The 24,610-nt window shown below is 44.0% G+C and overlaps 1 protein-coding gene and 1 pseudogene across 1 annotated transcript in view; both read right to left on the bottom strand.

Moving 5' to 3' along the window:
• Positions 1–24,610, bottom strand: part of Dnah3 (dynein axonemal heavy chain 3) — a 160,887-nt gene that overhangs the window by 119,397 nt on the left and 16,880 nt on the right. Inside the window, 9 exon segments of the mRNA XM_059267791.1 lie at positions 2,981–3,192; positions 5,752–5,896; positions 6,627–6,780; positions 14,497–14,620; positions 15,825–16,009; positions 16,434–16,612; positions 16,796–16,901; positions 18,645–18,781; positions 22,910–23,089. Of these exon segments, the coding sequence (XP_059123774.1) occupies positions 2,981–3,192; positions 5,752–5,896; positions 6,627–6,780; positions 14,497–14,620; positions 15,825–16,009; positions 16,434–16,612; positions 16,796–16,901; positions 18,645–18,781; positions 22,910–23,089 (1,422 nt within the window).
• Positions 9,262–10,512, bottom strand: LOC131895213 (small ribosomal subunit protein uS4-like; annotated as a pseudogene).

The raw sequence follows: 24,610 nt of genomic DNA, 5'->3' as shown, positions 1-24,610 counted from the left end.
ACTGACTATCTCTGGGGCTAAAGCACACTTACATAAAGCCCCAGCGAGGACTTGGAGATTGGCAGGATTTTTTAATTATTTTTCTTTTAAAATTAAATATTGACAAGGCGTTTGTTTCTCTAATTTTAAGATCCTGGAGCAATGCTGTCTGTGGAGACACTCGTTCCTTATGGCCTCTAAGCCTCGCAAACATGGCTCGAATGAATTGAGGTATGTTCTGAATATAGCGCCAAATACTTCACACTACTGATTTCAAAGCTGATGGATACATAAAGTTTAGATAGCATGTATCTATAAAACTTATTTTACTTATTTCCTTTTACTTTGGAAAATACGGCTGGGAACATAGCTTAATGGAAGGGCACTCAACTCACACGTGCAAGTTACTAGGCTCAAACCCCACTACCACAAAGAGAGAGAGAGAGAGAGAGAGAGAGAGAGAGAGAGAGAGAGAGAGAGAGAGAAGAAAAAGAAAAAGAAAAAGAAAAAGAAAAAAGTTGCAGTCTTCAAGTGTGGCTGCTAGAAGCATTAGAACTTGTGTACAGCTGGTTCTGTTCTTAGGAACAGCACCCTCTGAGCTTTTGGGCCAGCTTGGGTCCATAGCACTGGCTATGCGTTTCCTTGTCCAATCTTGTTTTAAACCCAAACAGCAATACCTCGTTAGTATCTGTACCGTCTACGACCCAAACACAAGGCACCATTTTTTGTTGCATCAGCTTAAATGGCTGGCAACCACAGTCCAGCTGTCCTAGGATCCCAGATCTGCCCTCAGGCCTTGAGGGGTAACTGGTAGCTTAGTTTTTAGAGCCTTTTAACCAGAACAGGATCTGTGTAAATGGGTTTCCCGAGGGGACACATTAGGGCAGATCTTAGCTTTGCCAGCCTTGGGGCTGTCACAGGTCTGGGGCCCGAAGTGGGGACAGCCCCTAGTATATGTGGTGACCCCTGTCCTTTCTTATCTGCTAGGCCTATCGGATGCATGCTTTAGAGACTCCTTCCGTCTTCCTGGGGGCTACATTCTGCCCTTGGTTTGGATCCACTCCCCCTTCTGCCTATTGTCTTCCTCACCCCTCAGGGGCTCTCCTGTCATTTGTTCTATTTAAGCCAAACAGACCTGGATTCCAGCTCCCTCCTGGTCCACTGACTGGCTATAGGACAACTTACTTCATCTTTCCAACTCTCAGTTTTTCTGCCTATGGACTGGAGATAACAACAGCCCCTATTTCAAAGTTTTTGGAAGATGAAATGGGAGAATTCAAATAAAGTGTGCGACACAATGTCTGGGAGCTTGTGCCTGAGCTGAGATCACTGCTCAGTTATAAGTCTAGGGCATATTTGTCTAAGTGGCCCATGGAAAGAGTTAAGAAGGACAAGAACTAAGAATGCCAGGGGTTGGAGGGTGGGGGTGTGTTAGTGCTTACACAGGAGGACAGCAGGATGCCAGAGGAAGCACCAGAGGGAAGTCATGGAGACCCCTGGAGCGCTTTTTTAAAAAATTATAGATGATATTTTTAAGTTGCTGGGGCTCAAATTTAGACTGAGCTACACCCTTGGCCCTAAGGAGTATTATTTAAATGTTGATGAAAACACTTCGAATAGCACTATCTCAAGGAGAAACTTGGCACTATAAGAAGTCACCTGTCACTGGGCGGTGGTGGCACACACCTTTAATCCCAGTACTCGGGAGGCAGAGGCAGGTGGATCTCTGTCAGTTCAAGGCCAGCCTGGGCTACAGAGTGAGTTCCAGGAAAGGCTCCAAAGCTACACGGAGAAACCCTGTCTCAAAAAAAAAAAAAAAAAAAAAAAAAGATTTTAAGAAGTCACCTGTCCACCCAACCTTTTTAGCTCCCCACATAGGTCAAAGGTCTAGGTTATTAACATCCATGGGGATAGAAGCCCCAGGACCATCCATAAGGCCAGAAGCCCTTTGCAGATTCCCTTTAGGGTAGAGGCCCACGTGATGACCTGCTTTCCTGCACAGCACCCCAACCCTTGCTGGGGTCCTGGGTCTCCTGCTTTACTGCAAAATTGAAGACAGCTCCTCCCTGCAGACCTCGAGCCACTCAAGACCCCGCTCTTTCTGTGGCGATCAATATGCTCCTTGCCACCAGCTTGGGGGTTCACCGAATGTGATGTGTGTTGAGAGACTGGCTTCTTTCAGGGGTCATGACCTCAATCTCATGCATAGTCCTTAGAGAGGAATCTGCCCATGTCAAGCTGGCCACTTTGCCACTCCACATAGCAGCTCCCTGGTAGAGGGCATTTCAAGGCTGCTTGAGTGTGACAATCGCTTTAGAGACACAGCGAGCCTTCCTTTTTTGTGCCTAGTGTTCACACCACACTTGTCACCCTCGCACTTCGCTGCTTACGAAAAGCCTAACTAATTTTAGAGAGAATATTTACTGTTCTAATTTATAGGCTTACGGAGCTTAAAGAGTGCAACTTCTTTGTTTGTTTGTTTGAGACAGGTCTCACTCTGTAGCCCAGGCTAGCCTGGAATCTACTACGTAGCCTGTCTCAGCTTCTTAAATGCTGGACTAATGGGAATGTGTCACCACACGCAATGTGCCAAACTCTTTCTAAACCTATCCTGTTTGACCAGAAAACTCTACACCAAAGGCAGCCTGCACAAGAATCATCTTGGATCATTTGCAAGGTCTCAGAGAAAGGGGGGAGGCACATGGGGTGGGTTGGGGGGGGGGGAACAGGACGACTCTGGAGGAGCAAATCAAAGCTTTCCCATTGTGACTGTAACCACTGTGTTAGAATATTTACAACCAGAAGTGGGGGTCCAACCAAAAGGATCAACCTGGTCATGAGACAGGAAGCTCATCTCATTTCAGGAAGGGATCCACCTATTCCCTTCCTGAAATCCAGCATGCCAGTTATAACCTCCTTGGCCTCAAGTAGATTTTCATTTCCTGCTTTCCTAGGGTCCCCAGGATGGGGCAGGCCGGACCACACGGGGTGTGACAAGAACCTGCTGCCAGTGCCGATCCTTCATGCCGGGGTTGCAGGCGATGTTGAGGACGGGTATGTGCTGCTTGAACTTCTCAATCTTCAACTTGACGTTCTCGGCTAAGCGCCTGGGTGCAGGCATATCAAGCAAGGTCTTGGTCAACTTGTACGTCGTCCTCCACATATTCCCAATCTCCTCCGCAATTTCCTCAGCATTCAGCAAATAGAGGGGGCCTGGAACAAAGGGAAGTTCGGACGAGGATGGAGAGTCTCCCGCGTTAATTTCCCGGACTTGAGAGTGGGTGCCGGTTGAGAAAATGAGCTCAGGCTCCGGGACTGGGCCTGGATCTACTGGCCTCTGCTTAGGCCCTAGCCTTGCCCAGGCCTCCACACGGTCATCTGCCATACACCGTAACAACAGACTCCTGGAAGGGTGACTGGAGTCAGTGTGAGACGGTATAAAGCAAACAGCAAACTTCACGCGGGGCATATAGTGTGTGCACACGCAGGGACTGGTCCTTCTGATTAGTGTTGAACGCCATGTCAGCAGTATTAAAAGGATTTCAATGTGTTGTAACCTAACAGTTTGGGAATGGGAGCACTCTAGAGTTCTGGGAGTATAATGTATAATATTATAATTAACGTAAGTTTGAAATTAGTAAACAAGGAAAGAGAAAAAGAAATAGAGTGTACAGGCTCAGTGGCTAAACTGAGGGCCTGGGTTTGGGTCCCCAGCACCATGTTAAAACAAACAAACCAAGCTGGGGAGTATTAGGTGACTGTAGCAGCACCGAGGTGGGAGAGACAGTAGATGGTGGAGGCTCTCTGGCCAGCCAGCCTAGTCAAGATGGGGAACTCCAGGCTCAGTGAGAGGATCCCCCCCCCAACACATACATTTTAAATAAATGACACTTCCATTTTAAAAATACTTCAAAATATTAGTCCCTCTCCCCCATTTTTTTTTGGGGAGTAGGAAGTTTTTAGCATTGGCTTTCACATTCAGCCCAAATCTCCCCATGTTCTCATGGTAACGCATTACTTCCTGTTGGAACGTTCTAGACCAGCATTACTTCCTACATTATGGTATAGCTAACTGACTCATAAACACCCTCCAACTCCCCAGGGCCGCCTAGACCAACGGCAACTCCACTCACTTAATATGCCTCAGCAACTCAGTGTTTTTGTCAAATCACTAAAAATTAAATCTTAAAAGAAAAAGTAGGGGCTGGCAGAATACTTGGAACAGAAGCCACTTCCAGGATGAGGAGTGGGTTCCTGCCTGGCAGGTTGACTGAATTAATGGTGACTTTAGCAGCAGGGTGAATTTTAGACTAAGATACAAAGACACTGTTCCCTCTCAATTACACAAGCAACCCTCTTCTCTTAGGCAGTGACTCAGGCCACAGGGTGCAAAGGCTGGCACAGAGGAGGACTTCTTTCAGAGAGCTTCCCAGGGGGCCGTAGCACAAGGAATTCTGCTTCTCAGTACACACTCAACTTCAATGGCAAATGGGAAAAAATGCTTTTTTTAAAAAAGATGAAAGTAAGATAATATTTTAAACATCTGGTCAGCAAACACAACTTTCAAAGTCTTTAGGTTTGTTAAGAGAGTAAGAAGTGGGCACTCTCGCAAATTGCTAGAAGGAATTAAACATCACTTTTCTGGAAGACCATCATGAAAGTCAGATTTTCCTCCATAAGAATCACTTTTAAAATCTTATTAATTTTTGCAACATGCCTTTTGGATCTTAGACATTTTATACTTAGGAATCCATCTTAAGAAAACAGTAATAGAGGAGAATAGGAGTGATTCTGACCAAAACACACTACATTCATATATGAAATTGTCAAAGAATGAATAAAAAATGTCTTAAAATAGAAAACAATCATAATTACCCCCAGAGAACCTCAGCAAAGATGTTCATCCAGCTGTGCTTACTGTACTGAAGCCCTCAAAATTAATATTAAGGTTTCAGATTTTTATCCTTTTAATACCTTGCACAGAGATGGCATCCAATCAACTATTTCCCAATAAATCACCTTCTCCAAACCCATCTCCTAAAATCCATATTGATATAATAATATATTATAGCCTAATATAATAATATATAAATTACATATTTACTACATATTATGTATCATATATTCTAATATAAATTATAATGTATAAATAACTAAAATAATATATTCTATTGTATATATAATATTTATAATATACTATATTGTAATATAATATAACCCATACTGAATAACTAATATTTCCATATGGATGGCTTCAAGTTGAAGGAGTTTTTCGCCAGCAAATTTGTTGCTTTTCTGTTCAATAAGACAAGGCCTACCAAACTGCCAGAACCAAAAATTCAAAAGCCACCCAGGGTTTTTCCTTCATCCTCCTTGTCTTGTGTGTCTACTGTACTCTGTTGATTCTGCCCACACATTGCCTTCCTAGCTCCAGAGCCTGGAGTGAAGGGTAGTTTCTAGATGTCCACAGCACTCTGGCCCTTCTTAATGCAGCATCTCAGAGGCACTGTCCTCAATCTCTCTCCTCTTCTTGGAATCATCACCATGACAAAGGCTCTGGGTCCTGATGTGATTTAAACCTGGAAATAGGTATCTCGCTCTTTGGTTTCTTGTCTCCCCTTGTTATTACATTGAGAAAATACAAACTGTTGCTGTCTTAATCCAGAGTGCTGGAATCCAAACAGCAAATCTGATTTCCGAGCTGGCTGGGTGGACCGGCATCATCCCCACCTCCATCCCCTCTTGTCCGGGCAGGGTTAGAACTTGGCCTACCATTCATCCACTCCTCTGACTTGATGCTGAACTCGTAGGCTGTTACCCACAGCTGCTCAAAGGGCACTTTGTTGATCATCAGGGTTTGCAGAAGAGGGAAGGAACTCTTCTCCTTCTCCAACAGTTCTTCTTCCTTGTTGATCAACTGTAGGAAAAAGAGGAGGCTGTCTGTTGGATAAGTGGTTCTCTTGAACCCTGGAAACCTCCATGGCAACTTCCTCAGCATTGAGAAAGCCAAGTGGAGGAGGCAGACACTCATTCAATGGGGCAGACTCAGTGGGCAGGTCCTTCTGCTGCCTCTGAGGGCCATGGTACCTGAGATCTAGCTGCTGGAAACTGTGATGTGAGGCTTGTTGCTTCATCTTTGTTTCCGACATACATGTATTTCTACATGAAATTTACTTGTTCATATGACTGTTTACCAGCCTTCTTACATTAACTTGCCTCAAAGGGAAGAACTTCAATGTTTTGTTTTGTTTTGTTTTTAAAAACAACTTGCTAATTGACCTTTGGGGAAAGTAGCTTACTGGCTCCATGTCTTTTCTGTCCCACTGAAGTGGGCGTGCATAGGGATAACAAGCTGCAGAGGTTTATTCCAGGCATTGAGACAGTCACACGAAGCCCTTTGCATATAACTCATACAATGGATTCGCAACACACATAGGCAGTTACATTGCTGTAACTTCTTTGGGTACTTCATGACTTATGAACACCTGATAAAATGTAAACACCAAGTGGAAAAGGTAGCTGAACATATTTGTGGAAGAATGGGCCAAGCAAACAATGGTGTGCCCCGGACAGGTGTCATGTTCATAAGCAAAGAACCCGAACGACCAGACCTTAGAGTCCTAAGTTCCCATCACAAGGTTCCAAACCTCAAATTCTGTCAGTGCAAGATCTAGGTTCTTGGAGAGTTCATTAAGCTTTTCCACGTTGTTCTTCATTTCTTCTGTGGTCATCACCTCACGCTTCCTAAAAGTGTCCAGTTCTTTGCCATAGCCTTCGAGTCGCGACTCAAATTCTGAGCACCTGAAAGCGAAGACAGCCCCGTTACATCTGAATTTCCATTGTCTGCCCTTTCCAGATTATCAGCCCGGGAGGGATGTGTTCCGACACTCCCAAACTTTCCATCTATCTAAAAGCAAACAAAGAAAGAGAAATTAAAAAAAAAACAGGTTAAAGCATCTATGATCCATCTATTGGAGATGGGCTGCTATGAGCCTATCGGTGATTGAACATGCCTAGAAAATTTTCCTGTCCAGGTAAGTACATGCCCAGTTATGTATTTTATACAATGTGTATTCATTCCACCATTAGATATTTGTTATCGAGGCCTGATACATCCCAGAACTAGGCATCAGAAAAGGACCTGTGAAGTATGCTATTAATTTCCATACCCTATTGGAACATGAAATTTAGTTGGGAGGGGATCTAGACAAGAAGCATGGATTGGTGAGTGGGTAGATGGATGGATGGGTAGATGGTTCAATTCCCAGATAACAGATGGATGAATAAATCCATAAAGATACTTCTGATAGTAACAAATGCTGTAAGGAAAACAAAACAGACAAAAGTGAACAGACTGCCTTGTGTTATCCACACTAGCTGGAGTGAGATTAGGGAGATCTTTCTAGATCTGTCTACTTCATCCATGTGATCAACAAATCAGGTCTCCATTTGTTTCTTCCTTTATTCAATTTAGGTAGATGATCTACTGTTTAGTGGACAGGGTCTAGAGCCAGGAGTGCCTGGCCCGAATGTCTACTGATATTTATTAGCTATGTGGTCTTTGGGCACATCACTTAAATTCTCTGTATGTCAATATATACAAAGAGAAAGCATGAACTTCATAGCTAAATAACTAAGTAGAAGTTAATATAAGATTGTCCCGAATTGAGCTTGGTTTATCACAATCACCATACAAGAATTTGCTCTCATTGATGCAAATCTATATATTTTCTTCATTAATTCCACATGTTACCAGCAGTTGCAGATTGTCTGACATATGGACAACAATCAATATTCATTGAATGAACAAGAGAGCTAGTCACCAAGTACAGCGTTAGTGATAGCCCATAAATTTTGCTCTTATCTTCTTAGATTCTTAATTCTACTATAACAATTTTAAATGTTCTTTCTTTTTCCTCTTAATGGTACTTTAATAGAGTTACTTTTCAAGTGATTTGGTTTGGATTTTATCTCTAATTGCACCATGTGGGAGACAGTCTATGATATGAACCCTGCCTCCTGGTTCATACTCTGTATAATTGGCTCCCTCGAGTTTGGCCTAGACATGGTAATTCGCTTCTTATAAACAAAACATGGCAAAAGGATGGGTTGTCCCCTCCAAGAAAGTTCACAGAAAGGCCAATTTCTATCTCTTTTACTCACTCTTTCAGTCCCACTTTGAAGGAAAACAGCTCCCCTGAGGGGAGGTTCATGTGGCCAGAAGGAGAGCCAAGGACCAGCAAAGTGTTCATCCCTACTAATAACCATGGGATCAAGCCCAGAATTGGATCATCAGCTTGTGGGACCCCCAGACCAGCCTATAGCCTGGGCTAGCTTTCTGGCTCCAGCTTCACAGGAGACCTGGTATCACAGACATACAGCTAAGTGGCTCTTGGGAGTTCTAACCCAAAGACACTGTGAGAAATCTCCATTGCTTTAAGATGCTATGTTGTATTATGTCACAATAGAAATCTAATATACACAATTATATAATTTCTGCTCCTTATTTTTATGAGTCCTGAAACATGGTCAGTTTTTAATGAATATCTATGGGCATTTAAGAATAGATATTTTACATTGCAGGGTCAAGTTTTTGATGTGCTATCATGAATGGAAGCCCCTTGAAAGAGCCTCAACTTTCGCTGAACCTTCTCTGCAAAGCTGATTAACTGATTGAAATCTCAGTGATGGTGGAGAGGTTGAGATATTGCAGGTCTAAAGTCTAATTATAGCTTCTCCTGGGCTATCGTTAGTTCTCTGCTCACCTCTGTGTCTGACCTAATATCCTGTGACTAGGCCTTTTGGAATGCATTAGCTTAGCAGATCACTAGCGTTCACCATCCAAAACGCTAAGGCTATTGTCAGCACCTGGGCCAACAGCACAGATTTCTCTACTCTTGCTGTAACCACCTGATGTTTCCACCAACATATCTGAAAAATGCCTTCATTTATAACTTTCTTTTCTCTGCTGCTGCAAAAGCTTCATCAGACTGTTATCACATGGGAACATGAAGTCTGGGGTAGCCCGAGTCTGTGCTCCCTAGCCACGGGCACTCACTTTGCGTTCCAGAATAAACTGGTCTTATCCCCTGAGAGGTAGAAGCTGGGTTTTCATGTTCACATTATCAATATGGAGACAGAGTGGGAGACACACCCCACCAACGAGTCAAGATTACTCTTTATTCCATTATCTCCTCATTCAAGTTACTCTTCTATTTGAATTATGCACTAGCTTATGTAATTTATATATAAGAATTGATGTCTGCTTTAATTTTCTTTTACCTATCTAAGTAACCATCTTTGATCCACTGATTGCCCCAAAGTGTTATTAGCCAACTGGAAAACTAGACAATCTCCAGCCCAGGGAGGTATGGCTTCATCCTCTTCCTCATCATCACCGCTCCTGTGCCACTTTGGTCCTTTCTTGTCATTCTTCCTCTTCACATGGCCTGGGTGGCCATTACCATAAGGAGATCAGAGGGAGAAGTCTATCTTCTGGGTGTCCAGATAGACAACAAAGGATGGGATGTGTCTTAGTTAGGGTTTCTATTGCTGTGAAGAGACACCATGACCACAGCAACTCTTACAAGGAAAACATTTAATTGAGGTGGCTTGCTTAGAGTTCAGTCAATTATCATCATGACAGGGGCATGTAGCATGCAGGCAGACGTGGTGCTGGAGGAATATTTTGTATTCCTACATTTTGAGGGCAACAGGAAGTCAACTGACATTCATACTGAGAGAAGCTTGAGCAAAAGAGACCTCAAAGCCCATCCCTCCAGTGACACACTTCCTCCAACAAGACCACACCTCCTAATAGTGCTATTCCCTTTGGGGGCCATTTTCTTTCAAACCACTACAGGATGTTCACCACCTATTGTGGACCCTGATATGGTGCTGGCGGATAAGCACTCAGGTACAGTGGATAGACTTGGCCAGGCCCATCAGACCTAGGCCTGAAGCTGCCTCTCTGAGAAATCCCCAATCTTCAGGCCAAAATATAATCCAATTTCATCTTTCCTCATCCAGCACCCCAGTGCTAATGAGTTGCTGCAGCAGGACATTGCCTTCAAGAAGATGCCATGGGTCCTATTAATTAGTCCAGTGTCAGCAGCTTCTGGGTGGCCTTGTGGGTCTTGGCCAAGGTAAATTTGACCCTCCAGACCTCACGTTTGTTACAGAGGCCATATTTGCCTATCAGCTTCAGTTTCTGATTGAGATGCAGTTTCTCAAAGGATCTCAATGGGGTCACATAGGTTTTATGACAAAACAACTATGTTGGTCCCCACTAATATATTTTTCTCTAACTCAGTGGTTCTCAGCCTTCCTAGTGCTGTGACCCTTTAATACAGTTCCTCATGTTGTGGTGACCCCCCCCAACCGTAAAATTATTTTCATTTGTACTTCATAACTGTAATTTTGCCACTGTTATGATCATCATGTAAATATCTGATATGTGGGATATCTGATATGCAACCCCTGTGAAAGGGTCGTTCTACCACAAGGGGGTCTCACCCATAGGTTGAGAACCATTGCTCTGATTAACATTTTGTTTTTCTTTGTATTATTTTTATTTTCCATTTTCCTCTGTGTATGGTATATGCATGTCAGCATATATGGGCATGTACACAAGTGTGTGTGTGTGTGTGTGTGTGTGTGTGTGTGTCCATGTATGTGGAAGCCAAAGCTGATGTGAGGAATTATCCTTGATTGCTCTTTCACCTTATTCATCAAGCTAGGTTTCTTTTTTTTTTTAATTTTTTTTTCACTTTTCTTTATTAAGAAATTTTCTACTCACTCTACATACTATCCACAGATCCCCCCTCCTCCCTCCTCCCACCCCCAGCCCTCTTTCCCAAGCCACCCACATCCCCATATTCCCCAAATCGAGGTCTCCCATGGGGAGTCAGCAGAGCCCAGCACACTAAGCCTAGACAGGTCCAAGCCCCTTCCCACTGCACCAAGGCTGTGCAAGGTGTCACACCACAGGTACCAAGTTCCAGAAGCCTGCCCATAGACCAGGGACAAATCCTAATCCCCCTGCCTGGGTGTCCCCCCAACAGTTCGGGCCAAACAACCGTCTTCCGTATCCAGAGGGCCTAGTCCAGGAAATCAGAAAATCGTCCGTGCTCACCCACCTTCCCAGCCAAGCTAGATTTCTTAATCAAACCCAGAGTTTGACAATACAGCTAGCTTGTTCTGGAGACCTCTGAGGCTGAAATTAAAGGTGGCTGCCACCCACATCCACCTGACATTTTATATGGCTTCTTGAGATCCAAACGTCAGCAAGCATTTTAACCACTGAGACAGCTCTCTAGCCTCAGCATTTTTAAAAATGTGTGTGTGTGTGTGTGTGTGTGTGTGTGTGTGTGTGTGTACTGCAGGTGCATGTGGGCATCAGAGGACAATTTTCAGGAGTTGGTTCTCTCTTTCAACCGTGTGTTCTGGGTGCTGAGCTCAAGTCATTGGTTTTGTGTGACAAACACTCTTACCCACTGACCCATCCTGCCAGGCCACTTTTCTTTGTATGGCATGTGATAGTCTTGGTTACAGACAGCTTAAGTTTCCCTGATATCGATAGGAACAGAAACTATATTAGTAGCAAGATTAAATCAATTTTTAAGAATTTATGGGAAACACAAGAGGGTGGAAGAACATAGTAAAAAACATTTCAGAGGTGCAATCAGAAAGCTCTAGAGTTGTGCCAAACAACACAGTTTCTTTAAAAAAAATAAATGGGAAGGGAAAAAAAATAGGAGTTGAAGGGGGCCAGGAAACTTACAGAATAAAAGAAATTGGAGGGAAATAATAGAATGCAATGTTGGAGCTATTCATTATTCAGGTTCTGATTCAAGTAAGTAGAACATAAAAAGAAAACATTAGACCCTTTCTGGTTCCAGGTTAAAAGTTTTCAAAAACTTCCTACCATGGTTATAAAATAAAATGTACACTTATCACTGTGACCTTAAGCGTCCAATCCTTTAACTTTATGACTTCAGCTGAACAGCCATCTTCCTAGTAGAGATCTTCCCACTAGGGAGCCTTTTCCCATGCTGTCTAGGTTGGACCCAGCTGCTCTCTCCTTCTCCATATCCTCACTCAGCCAGCTACTTCTCAAGTCTCTTCAGACAAGAGCCGTCCTCTGACGTGCATCAGGCACAACCACTGTGCTGGTTCCAGCTCGTTCTCTTCAGTAGAGCTTCTACACGTCCCCACTCTGCCTTCCACCCCCACCCCCCACCCCCGCCTGCCATTCACAACAGAACAGGACTCTGAGGAATGGCGATGGGACCACGAAAGGGAAGAAAGGCAGGGGCCTTTGCCACTCTGGTCTTTGCCTGGTTGTCTGAGCTACTGGGAGAGGCGTCCTGCCTTTGTTTCTTCCTCTTTGGTTCCTCTTCACAGACTTTGCTTCGTTTTGCTTTGTAATAAGCGGTTATTTGAGACCCTGGGAGGCATTTAAAGGACCCTAATGGTGCCGGGCGGTGGTGGCGCACGCCTTTAATCCCAGCACTCGGGAGGCAGAGCCAGGCGGATCTCTGTGAGTTCGAGGCCAGCCTGGAATACCAAGTGAGTCCCAGGAAAGGCGCAAAGCTACACAGAGAAACCCTGTCTCGAAAAACAAAACAAAACAAAACAAAACAAAACAAAACAAAAAAAAAAAAAAAAAAAAGGACCCTAATGGTGAACAAATTTCATTCATCCAGTGGAACCATGGAAGATCAAGCATTGCCATTCAGAGGGATGCTGATGCTGGTGCCTCGGGCCAAACACGGCAAGGGAGGAAGAAACTGAATTCAATCGTGCTCCAGCCTCCTGCAGGACTCACCATTGCTGGAGCCCAGCCTGGATCCAACAGACCATGGAGTTAGGGGCTGTAGGTTGGAAGTCAGCCTCTTAGACACTGTGAGAGGAGAATGGACAGCAGTAGGAGGTGGGAAAACTAATGGAGAATGCTTGACACTGAACCTCAGAATTGAGGTGAATTGGGAAAATGAGGTCTACTACCTTGGAGAGGAAACAAGATTGTTTCCAAAGAAGATAGATGAACACATGGCCATTGCTCAGCCTTCCTCACTCCTGTGGAAATGGGCAGTCAACATTTACCAAAGGGAGGCCGGACCAGGGCTGCCTCACTGAGCTTCTGTTGCTAGAGCTCAGGCACTAGTTGATGGGTCCAACTGAGAGTCCCTGCCCCGGGAGAAGAAACCCTGCACTCTTGCCACACTGGGAGCGGCAGCTTTTCTTTCTCCACAGCCAGTCCCTGCATATGCACTGCCTCCATTCATACTCATACTTACAGTAATAATCTATCTTTTTAAGGACAGGGTCTCTATGTATCTCTGGCTGTCCTGGAACTCACTATAGAGAGCAGGCTGGCCTCTAACTCACAGAGATTCTGCCTGCTTCTGTCTGCTGAGTGGTGAGATTAAAGGCCTATGCCACCATGCCCAGCTATGACAGTAATATTCTAACAGCACACCCACCATGCTTTGGAGATTAGGAAGCATTTCTCAGCCCAGAGAGGTTACTGTTAAGGGAGGGGGAAGCATGCTGTGTTGGAATGTTCACCCCATGCACGGATATGATGTGGGCACAATCATAATGTCTCGTTTCATCCCTTCAGCACGGTAAGGTAGACTCTACTGTAGCCTGCTTTCCAGGTGACAAATGTGATGCTCAAAGAAATGACAAAACATGCTTGAATTTTTCATTTGACTATCAAAAACTGGATTTGCTTTCTGGTTAGCCTTAATTGTCCAGGCCTGAGAGTCTGCATAAGTATGTATGTGGGGGGTATACTGGAATTCCTTGTATTTGTGGCTCACTTTTTCTGAAACTCTAAACTGCATTGAATGTGACTTAAAAAGAAATCAGTCAATCCAGCAGGCTAGGTTTTAGGATCTGGAAGACAGTATCTAGTTAGGTAGGGACAAGGTTTTAGGTAGAAAAATATGCCTATTTTAGTTTTCTGTATTTCTCTGTCACTGGCTAAAGTATTAACTTTGTAGACAAACACACATTCGTGTCTAGAACAGAGCACAGCACATAGTAAAGTCCATCATGAGTACCTGTGACACCTAATGAAGGAATACACGTTTCACAGCACATTAGCACTGAGAAGGAGCAGCTGCAGAATAGGCAGTGGCCCAGCCCCTACCACGCCTCTATTCTCCCTGTCCTGATGTCCTTCAGCATCTGCTCTCCAGTGGAAGGCAGACACTTCTGCTGTCATTACTGTGGAGGCTGTTATTACAAGCCACTCTTTTCACCGTTTTCTCTCTGTGCCATCACATTCTCACTGTTCACACGAGGGAGGAGGGGTTGACTGCAGTGACGCCGCACAGAGGGAGCAGTCCTTGATGGGAACAAAGGAAGTCCCTTCTCCACCAATGACTTCAACCATTGCCCCCACACTGCTGTGACAGTATCTAGACAAAACCAAGATCTGCAGAGTGGGTGGTTGTTCAGAAAGCCTGGCCTCATTCCCCAAGTAACCCCAGATGCTCCCTGTACCTTTTGATTAAGTCCATCTCTGCCTGATCCCTCTTGCTAATGAGCAGATTTCGGCTGTTTTCAAAGACATCTTCTATCTGGTCAGGCCAGAGGAACAGGGTGCTGTTAAGTTTGATATCCTCATCTGCAAAACATACAGAGTCTGCTGCCAGGCACAGTTCAGGATGTGGGGAATCAGTTTAGCAGGTAAAGGGTCATCAGAAGTCTCACCTCTGTGGGGCGGTAGTAATAAATGGAATCCTATAGATGAATGAAAGCCAGTGCTCACTGGACATTTACTAGAGCCAATGCTAGTAGGTAGATGGCAGGGGGTGGCAGTTAATGAATGGATTAATGTAGATTAATGAAAGCCAGAGTTCACTGGGCAGCTACTAGAGACCATGTTAATACACAGACAGCATTATCATCCTTATTCTCACAAATGGGGAACACAGTGGAGCTACGTGGTCAAGGTTGCATTGTTGGAGGTCAGACTTCAGTTCCAAGCCCAACCAATCCCAGAGCCTATGTTCTCATGGCTTCTAAGGAGAGTCAGAAATGCAGGATGGAGTTCCTCTTCCATACCTCTCACCACTTCATCTCATCTGCAATAATAGCGGTAACACATACACCCTGTCTGTTATAACTCTGGTCAGTGAAGAGGTAGAGACCAACTGAGAGTCTAGCATGTCTCCATGTAGTCAAGGGCATGGCTTCTGAATGTATAGGTGGCTGCTTAGCCAATCACTTTGCATTCCCAGTCTCTATCAATGCTCCCCAACATAACATAGTTTGGCCCATGTAGTTCGTAAGTGTTTTCAGCTGGGAAATGATTTGTGAAGAACAGAGGAATTTTCTCCTTATAATCTAATTCTTACTTCAAAAGTCCAACTTGATCCAAGAAGACTTTAAGGGGTCTAAACGACCTGGAACATTTTTTCCTTCTAAAGTATCAGAAACAAGTTCTAGCCCCTCAAGGTGGGACTTATTAAGATTATAGACAAGTGAAACCTACCCACTTATTAAAAGATTCTGCATTTAGAACTAACTGTCCATGAACACCAGGAATTAGATGCCAGTATAGTATGCTAAGAACCAGAGGCCAGGCCTCTGGATATGCAATCTAACAAGATTCCTTTTGTGTGATTCAAATTCTTGTGTCTAAGAGTGTAAATTAGTGCCTCTCGTACTTGGGGCATTTGGAAAGAAGCTTTCCCAATAGTGCATAGTGGGGTGCTATGAACTTACTTTCTCCCAAGTTTTTATTCCTAGAATATAAACAAACAGCACATTTTAATATTTACATAGGAACACAAGCATGCACGTGCACACATATGGTGCAGACTTACAGGGCAAGTCCGCGTAATCCATCAGGAACTCAAGCCTCTCACTTGCATCTCTAAGTTGCCTCCTGAGTTTGAACACAGTGACATCACTGGATTTCTTTAAGTATTCAATGAGGGCCACTAGCTCCGAGGTGTTGGCAGGAATCTCACTGACTTTTTCAGCGATGGTGTTGTACTGATTACAAATACTGTGGAGAAAGAAATAGTCACAACAACCACCACCACCATCACCACCATCATCATCATCACCACCACCACCACCATCACCACTACCACCACCATCACCACCATCATCATCGCCACCACCACCACCACCATGGCAACCACTACCACCACCATCACCATTGCCACCATCATCATCATCACCACCACCATCACCACCACCACATGCACATCTGGATTTGCATCAACATGGAGGCCTTAGGTTGATGTGAGGAATCATCCTCTACAGCTTTTCTGCCTTCCCAGACTAAAAATACAGGTGGGATACCACACCCAGTTGGCATTTATGTGGGTTCTAGGGATCCAAACTCTAGTCCTCATACTTGTGTGGCAAGAACTTAGCCACTAAGCCATCTCTACAGCCCAAATTTTCCCCCAGAATTTTTATACCTGGTATTGGTTTCCCGGTTTACGTCCACCTGATACTGAATCAGACGGTCTTTAAGATTTTGGGCTCTCTCACAGAGGTCATGATTTAGGAAGATGGCATCAAGACAGAACATGGCCAGAGGCACGGTGATGTGCATGGATGCAATTTCCTTTCTCCTCTTTTTTATGTGATTGATACTCTGTAGAATGAAGTACATTCATAGTTCAATTGGTATTTGAGCTCTACCCATTGCCCCTAGCCTTCCCCTTGGTCATCACTAGTCCAACACTGAGCTTGGTGCTCATAGCAATCCAACGATTGCTCAGTGGATTGACTATAGCTCATGTTACCAGGGCATGAAACTCTGAGTGGCATCTCCTACCGTCACAAAGTCCTCAATCTCATGGTTTTCCTTCAGGAATTCGGTGATGGCTTCCTCTGCCATGTTATCCAGCAAGTCATCATACTTTTTGTATACATTTAAGTATCTTTCATGTTGAAGAACATAAAACAAAGCACACAAACATAAGTCAATGAGTTGGATGGGCAAGAGCGCAGCTAAAACAGAAAATAGCATTTAAAACATGAACTCAAACCAAGAAAGAGAACTATAATAGAAATACAACTGGAAATTCAGGATTTGGGCTTCTAATTTCAATTTTGTGACTTCCTTGTGGCACAGACTCAGAGAAGATACTTAGTTAGTTGTTCGAGACAGAGTTTCTCTGTGCAGCCCTGGCTGTCCAGACCAGGCTGGCCTCAAATTCACAGAGATCCACCTGCCTCTGCCTCCCAAGTGTTGAATTAAAGGTATGTGCCACCACTGCCTGGTGTTTTTTTTTTTTTAAACCACTGTTGTGTTTTTATTTTAAGTGGCTATAATAAACCTAATTTTATAAGGTTATCATAAACCTTAGCTATAGTAAAATATGTAGAACAATTATTACTATACTGACTTACAGTAAATGTGAAATGAGCATCAGTACCCAGCCTTCCTTCTAACCCCCAAATTCTATGCTTAGTTTTAAGATGGAAATTTGGAAGTAAGTAACCTATGGCATATGAAATGAGGTCCATCTGTTTTCAGATCATGCAGGAATGGTGGGATAATTTTCTCCCAACTGGAAGATGGATGCATCTAAGATGGTTTGACTTATTTTTAAAGTTTGAATTAACATTAAGGTAAGTGTGCAGAGTGCCTTGGTGGAGCCCCAAGGTACACAGGCAACCCCACAAGCATTCTGAGAAAGCAGAGAAGCCAGGACACTGTCAGTCTGGAAAGAAGTGTATGTATAAGACCCATGAGCAGGGACACTCCCAAATAAGATGCACTGAGGTGGGCTTCCAAACACTAGGCTGATTTCCCCATGGATGGATTGATGTTCTCAATGGACGGTGTTTTGCCCTGCAGGAGGGTTTGGCCACATCTGGAAAGACTGTTCAGCTGTCGCAGTGGGACAGTTCCTCCTGGCGTATCGTGGGTACAGCTAGGGAGTCTGCCACATATCCCACCATACACAGGACAGTCCTTATCCCCACAACGTTGAATTCTTCCCACTGAAAATGTGAAGTAAACACATTTGCATCAAAGTCATTTGGTGGCAAACTGTGAGTGATCCCTAGTTTAGGGTGATCTCACAATGTGAGTTCAAAATGGAAGATGCTTTTAGAGGGAAACATTTCATGTTGAAAACTGTCCTATACCGGCATGAGACTATTGAGTGAGACAATTTGCAGGTTTCTCTCTGTGTGGTGGTACCCACTTGCAATCCTGCTACAAGAGAGGCTGAGGCAGAAAGATCTTGATTTGGGGGCCAAGTTGAGACATAGTGAAAATCTGACTCAAAATTAAACAAAACAATGCCTGAAATACATTACAAGTTCACAGAAGAAATATGACTTTGTTGCCCTAGATATTGCAGAATATTATTTTTCTAAATTCCAGGAATGTCTAAATATATATATATATATACATATATATATATCTGGTCCTGTGGCTTCCAGAGAACAGAGCAAGCTCTGCACCTGAATTTGAATCCTGGCTTTCATATTTATTGCAGCCTAGCACCAGGAAGGTTCCACTCTCCTGTCCGTAAGATGGGGATGAAGTCCTGTGCAGGTAAGCACTGGCCATTGCTGTATGTGTGTTTCGGGTGTGTGGGGACAGGGATAGCTAAGGACCAACATTAAAAGCCCAACTAGGCTATAAAGCTAGAACTAAACCCACTTACTTGTGAGGTCCAACTTGATTTTTCTTAAATACCTCAAAAGTCTCATTCACAAAATCCGAAACAAGGTTTTCTTCAGGATCAACAGTTCCAAGGATCATGCTATAGCCTTTCAACTCTGGAAATAGTATAGATTCCACCTAAAGAGCAGAAGTCACTCTTGAGTGTTTTAAGACACACGCAGAAGTAAGAAGGCAGAAGGCATCAAACACAGGTTCTTGCAATGGACTCATTTCCAGGGATACCACTTGTGTTTTTACTTTATTTTATCTTGGCTAGTAGAAGAACCACCCCGCTGTTATCCCCTCTACCTCATCTCTCTCCTCCCTCTCCCTCTCCCTCTCCCTCCCTCCCTCTCTCTCCTCTCTCTCTCTCTCCTCTCTCTCCTCTCTCCTCTCTCCTCTCTTCTCTCTCTCCTCTCTCTCTCTCTCTCTCTCTCTCTCTCTCTCTCTCTCTCTCTCTCTCTCTCTCTCTCTCATATATATGCATTTGGGTGGGTGTGTACTGGGTATGGGACACGCTCACAGAGGCCAGAGGTCAATACTGAATGTTTTTCTTGATCACTCTCAACTTTATCTTTTGAGACAGGGTTGTTTTTGTTTTGTAGCCCTGGCTGGCCTGGAACTCACAGAGATCCACTGCTTTTGTGCTGGGAATTCAGGCATGTGCCACTACACAGCCTGACAGGGTTCTTTTTGAGTCCAGGGTCTCTGAATCTGGAGCTCAGTCATCAGGTAAGGTAGCCAACCAATGAGTTTTAGGGAACCACTTGTCTTTGCACACTCCCTCCCCTAGCTCTGTAGGGCAAACACTTTATAAAGGAGCCACTTCCCCAGCCCACTCTCCAACTCTTTAATAGTGTGTGTGTGTGTGTGTGTGTGTGTGTGTGTGTGTGTGTGTGTGTCCAAGAGTATTTTCATGTGCTTGGCTCCTGCAGGCTGCAGAGTCCCTCCTGGGGACTCACTACCATATCTCAGGGCCTTCTTCTCTACTTTGAAAATGTTTATCGACCCGCTCAGCAAAGATCTTCAGACTGCTCTCCTAGGTTCCATGCCTTACAGACTACACAGCTGCCTTTGATGGGAGAGCAGCAGTTTAGGAAGGGCGCAAACAAGTGCAAAGCATCTCAGTCCTCTTTGGGTGACCTGACGCCTTTAGACTGGTGGAGGACAACTTCTTTGCTGTAACTGTGCTTGGAGACAAAGTTTAGAAGCAAGAGACAAGACCACCATTGGTCCAGGGCCTGGGTAAAAGGGCCTAAGGGAAGCACAGCTGGTATCCCCAGGCCTTTCAATAGATCCCATGTGAGCAGGACTTTCGAGCCTGTGTTGGGAAGAAGTCTCTAGTCAAAAGGGAAAAGAAATTCTTGCAGGGTAGAATGTGGAGGTTCTCCTATGCTGTGTGGACACTGTGAGGTGGAAACAAGGATGATCCTGTCCTATCCAGGGAACTGCTATTTTCTACCCATCCTCCTGGCTTTCTGACTCTGCACTCCTCAGTTTCCCCACCATGTTCAAGGCTTTCTCCTGTGTCCTTCTCTGTCATTGGCGTTCCCTGCAATGCTGAGTGAGTGGATTCTTCCATCAGGGGAAAGGCTGGCCCCACAGTCCCTTTCCATAGTCACATATACGCTCCTCATTATGAAAGGAATTCAAGAGAGATTCAGGGGGACTTGGAGGGGGAACTGAAGGTGGGTAAGTCATATTTCGTTGTATACATACACAGAATTCTCAAGGAATAAAAAAAAGTAAAAGTAACGTGGTGACATGGTTAAAACACCCATTGAAATTCTGTGTATTACATCTCCTCTCTCATTTTATTCAACTTTGATTTCTGCATCTCCTTCACCGCCTTCATTTCAGTCTGGATTACATCAGCCTTGTCCTCCTGGATTGTACTGATAAGACCAAAGACCCATAGTATTTATTTTGGTCTCCTTCAGTAACTCTTTCTTGTGGACAGGCTTCTTTTTTTCTTTTTTTTCTTTTTTTTTTTTTAGCTCGAATGCTATTTATTTTTTCAGTTCTTGCTGGGGCCTGGGGAGACGGCTCAGTGGGTAAAATGCTGTCCACACAAGCAGGAGGGCCTGAGTTTGACTCCCCAGCACCATGGATAAGCTGGGCACAGTGACGCACCTGTAATTTCAGTCCTGGGGAGACAGACAGGTAGACCTCATTGGCCAACCAGCCTAGCTGCACTGAAGCACTCCAGATACAGTGAGAGACTCCGTCCCCAAAAAATAATGTGGAGAGAGATTAGGGAGACAGCTGACATTTACCTCTGTCTCCACACACATGCACACACATGCATGTGTACTTATACAGATATGTGTACATCTCCACACGAACAAATGCATGCAACACACACACACACACACACACACACACACACACACACACACACACCCCACATTTGCAGCTGAATTTCACCTTGATGTGTTTTCAACTTATTGCTCTCATGATGAGGTAAGATGTTGGAGACTATTCATCTGCTTCTGGTCATACACATATGCTTTAGACCTTTAACCTGAGGGACTATAATTAAATTTTCACAGCTCAGTTCAGAGAGGCAAGCCTGAGGTTCTGGAAGGAAGGTAGTGCTGCAGCCATGCCTCAATGAGAACTCAGCACCTGTGGTCTCTTCCCATAGTCTGGTATCACTATTGGTATGTAAACAGGGCTAGCTTTCCAACCTGGTACAAAATGTGACCCATGAGTGTGCCATTTTGGCATTATAATAAGGCACTCACTCCAGTGCCAGTTCCTGCTGGGCTCTCTGCACTGCTGGCAGTCCTGGAGCTCCAGCTGCTTGTTAACACTGCCAATCAACAGCAGAGACAGACTCAAGGCGTATGTACTTCATGTGTCCCCAGCCCCACACTTATCTCTTCACACTATAGTCTTCTCTCATTTCCTTCCTAGGGATCTTGCTTGTAAGAGAGGTGCCCACTTCCTTCCCCTTCTACACACTCATTTTCATGTTAAACCAAGCTTGGCTGACTTCAAAACTCCAAGCATAGGGATTAGTGGTAAAACTGGAGCCTTTGGGTCACAAGCTTTCTACAAACCTAAGCTCTGTGTGAGTGTGTGTGTGTGTGTGTGTGTGTGTGTGTGTATACATGCCTGTGTACTCATGCATGTACATTTTGTGTGTGTGTCCCATTTCCCATTTCATCCAACTCCATTTCATTTCTCTGTGTGTGATGCATGCCTGTGTGTGTGTGTGTGTGTGTGTGTGTGTGTGTGTGTCTGTGTGTGTCTGTGTGTGTCTGTGTGTGTGTAGACCGGTGGTTGAAATCATGTGCCCTCTTCTCTTGCTCTCCATCTCACTTTTTGAGACAGGATCTCACTGGATCTAGAGCACCCTGGTTGTGCTAGACTGACTGGCCAGCAAGCCTAAGGCCTGTCTCCACCTCAGTGCCAGGATTGTGCCTACACACACCATCATGGCATCACACCCAGTTTTTACATGGCTGCTAGTGATTGCATTTAGGTTCTTATACTTGTTTGACAAACACCTTACCGACCAAGCTACCTCCTCAACCTCTCAACCTCAAACCTCAGCTTCAACTCTGTGTGTGTGTGTGTGTGTGTGTGTGTGTGTGTGTGTGTGTGTGAGAGAGAGAGAGAGAGAGAGAGAGAGAGAGAGAGAGAGAGAGAGAGTATCTCATAGGTTCATTCCCTTTGTGGAACTAGACATTGGCCCTCTTGTCACATCACCCACCCAAAAGATGTTAGGTCATGTGCCTATCCTGTCTGGTAGACAAAGTTTACTTTTATGTTTCTAATTTAATAAGTAATTCTCCCTGGAAAGGAAACTGTGAAGAGCTTGAGCTGAGACAGGAAGGTTTTTTGGGTTTATTTGTGTGTGTGTGTGTGTGTGTGTGTGTGTGTGTGTGTTGTTTTTCTCTCCCTAGAACCCTATAGTGGTGAATAAACCCATTGAACCTCAAAACAAAATGAGATACATTTTTGCAAAAATCTTTGGCTGATTCATGCCAGTTCATCTGCAATGAATTATTAACCCACATTGGATGCCTTGGAAATCATCTGTCTCTTCTGAGGAAGCATACAAAGGCAGGGAATTAGGGGGGGACAGAGGAAAGACCTAGATAATCTTCCTGAGGACAAGGGGGTGCGTTAAGGGTGCATCCCAAGGTGAAACTGCCTAACTGGATACCACATGGACTGCAATTGTGCAACCAGCCACTTGATTGTTTATTCAGTATGGAACAGAAATATAAATGGATGATTAGGCAACTCCCGTACCTTGGGGATCCCATCAGAATTCCTAATGATTTCCAAGAAGGAGTTCTTTACTAATTCCCAGCAGTCATCAAAAGTTGGGTTGAAGACAATAGCGGGTTCAAGCACTTCAAGTTTAATCATGATTAGCTGGGGTATGAAGAAATCCATCTCCTGGTAAGGTTCCTTAAAATCATTCCCATCCTATGGGAGACAGAAGAAATATCAGACCTCACACAACTCAGCTTCAGGACACCACAGGAGTACTGTTGTCCATTTATAGTGCTACCTGAGCACCGAGAAAGGATATCAGCATTCTTAAAACTGAGTCTATCCTATTGGGAGCTTATGTTTTCTCTAGTTCCCAAGGCCTTCCCACAGAACAGAACAGCTTTTTTTTTTTTTTTTTTTTTTTTTTTTTTTTTTTTTTTTGAGACAAGGTTTCTCTGTGTAGCTTTGCGCCTTTCCTGGAACTCACTTTGTAGACCAGGCTGGCCTCGAACTCACAGAGATCCGCCTGCCTCTGTCTCCCGAGTGCTGGGATTAAAGGAATGTGCCACCGCCTGGCAGAACAGCTTATTTTAATCAATGCCACCTGTATTCCAACTTCCAAATCCTTCCTGACCTTCAAAACTAGCTCAAAAGATGCCTTCCTTAGGAAGTCTCCTTGTTTCTTTCACTTTTGAATTTCCGTATTTCTACTTCTGTCATGTTATTTTATCTTTCCTCCCCTTACTTCGTCTGTTCTAAACTGGAGGGCAGGATCTATGTCTTATTCATCTCTTTGCTTCAAAATATCTAGGACAGTCATTAATACCTAGTAGGTGCTTAATAAAACATATTGACCAAATCCAAAAGAATGAATATCTGCATACTTCAAATGACAATGTCCTTGAGCACATGGTGCGTTTCAGCCAAAATGTCAACTTCCTTACAACAGAAATATTGATGAGGAGATATCTTTAAGCCTCTGTGAAACCGAGCACCACAAGATCCCTTTCATAACTACAGTGCTCAGTGTGGTCCTTGGAGGGCAGCTGCAAAAACTTGTCTAAGTGGTTGGCTTGATAGCTTTTTAGACTGTCTAAGGGAAGACTGGAAGTGTATCAGACACAAATATCTGCTTCCTTCAAACAAATATATTACTCCTTTCTTTGTGTGGAATTTTACAGTGAGATTTCATCCCACACATGGAATCAAGTAAAGGGTCCCTTTGTGCCTCACAAAGTAGAACCATAGATGACTGCCATAGAGTAGTCCTCTCAGGGTATCATTGGAGTCCAAATTCAGCAGCACTGGCTTTTATATTTTTGGAGTAACTAACAGAAGTCTGCCTGCCTATACCTCTACTTCCTGAGTCATGGAATAAAAGGTATGAGTCACCACTTTTACTTTATTTGGGAAAATTATAAGAATTGGACATTTTTATAATCAGGAAATTAAAAATATTCACTATACTTTTATTTTTTTTATTTATGTGCATTGGTTTTTGCCTGCATGAGGATGTTGGGTACCTTGGAACTGGAGTTACAGACAGCTGTGAGCTGCCATGTAGGTGCTGGGAATTGAACCCCAGTCCTCTGGAAGAACAGTCAGTGCTCTTAACTGCTGAGCCATCTCTCCAGTTCCATCACTATACTTTTAAAGGTGAAATATGTCCACAGCCTGAAATTTCAGACACTCTCCCTTGATCTTTGGGCTGTCTAAATCTAGGGGAGCATTTAT

The sequence above is a fragment of the Peromyscus eremicus genome, chromosome 1 (assembly GCF_949786415.1).
Source record: "Peromyscus eremicus chromosome 1, PerEre_H2_v1, whole genome shotgun sequence".
Lineage (NCBI taxonomy): Eukaryota > Metazoa > Chordata > Mammalia > Rodentia > Cricetidae > Peromyscus > Peromyscus eremicus.
The sequence above is the reverse complement of the archived record's forward strand: the minus strand, read 5'-3'. Positions and strand labels throughout refer to the sequence as shown.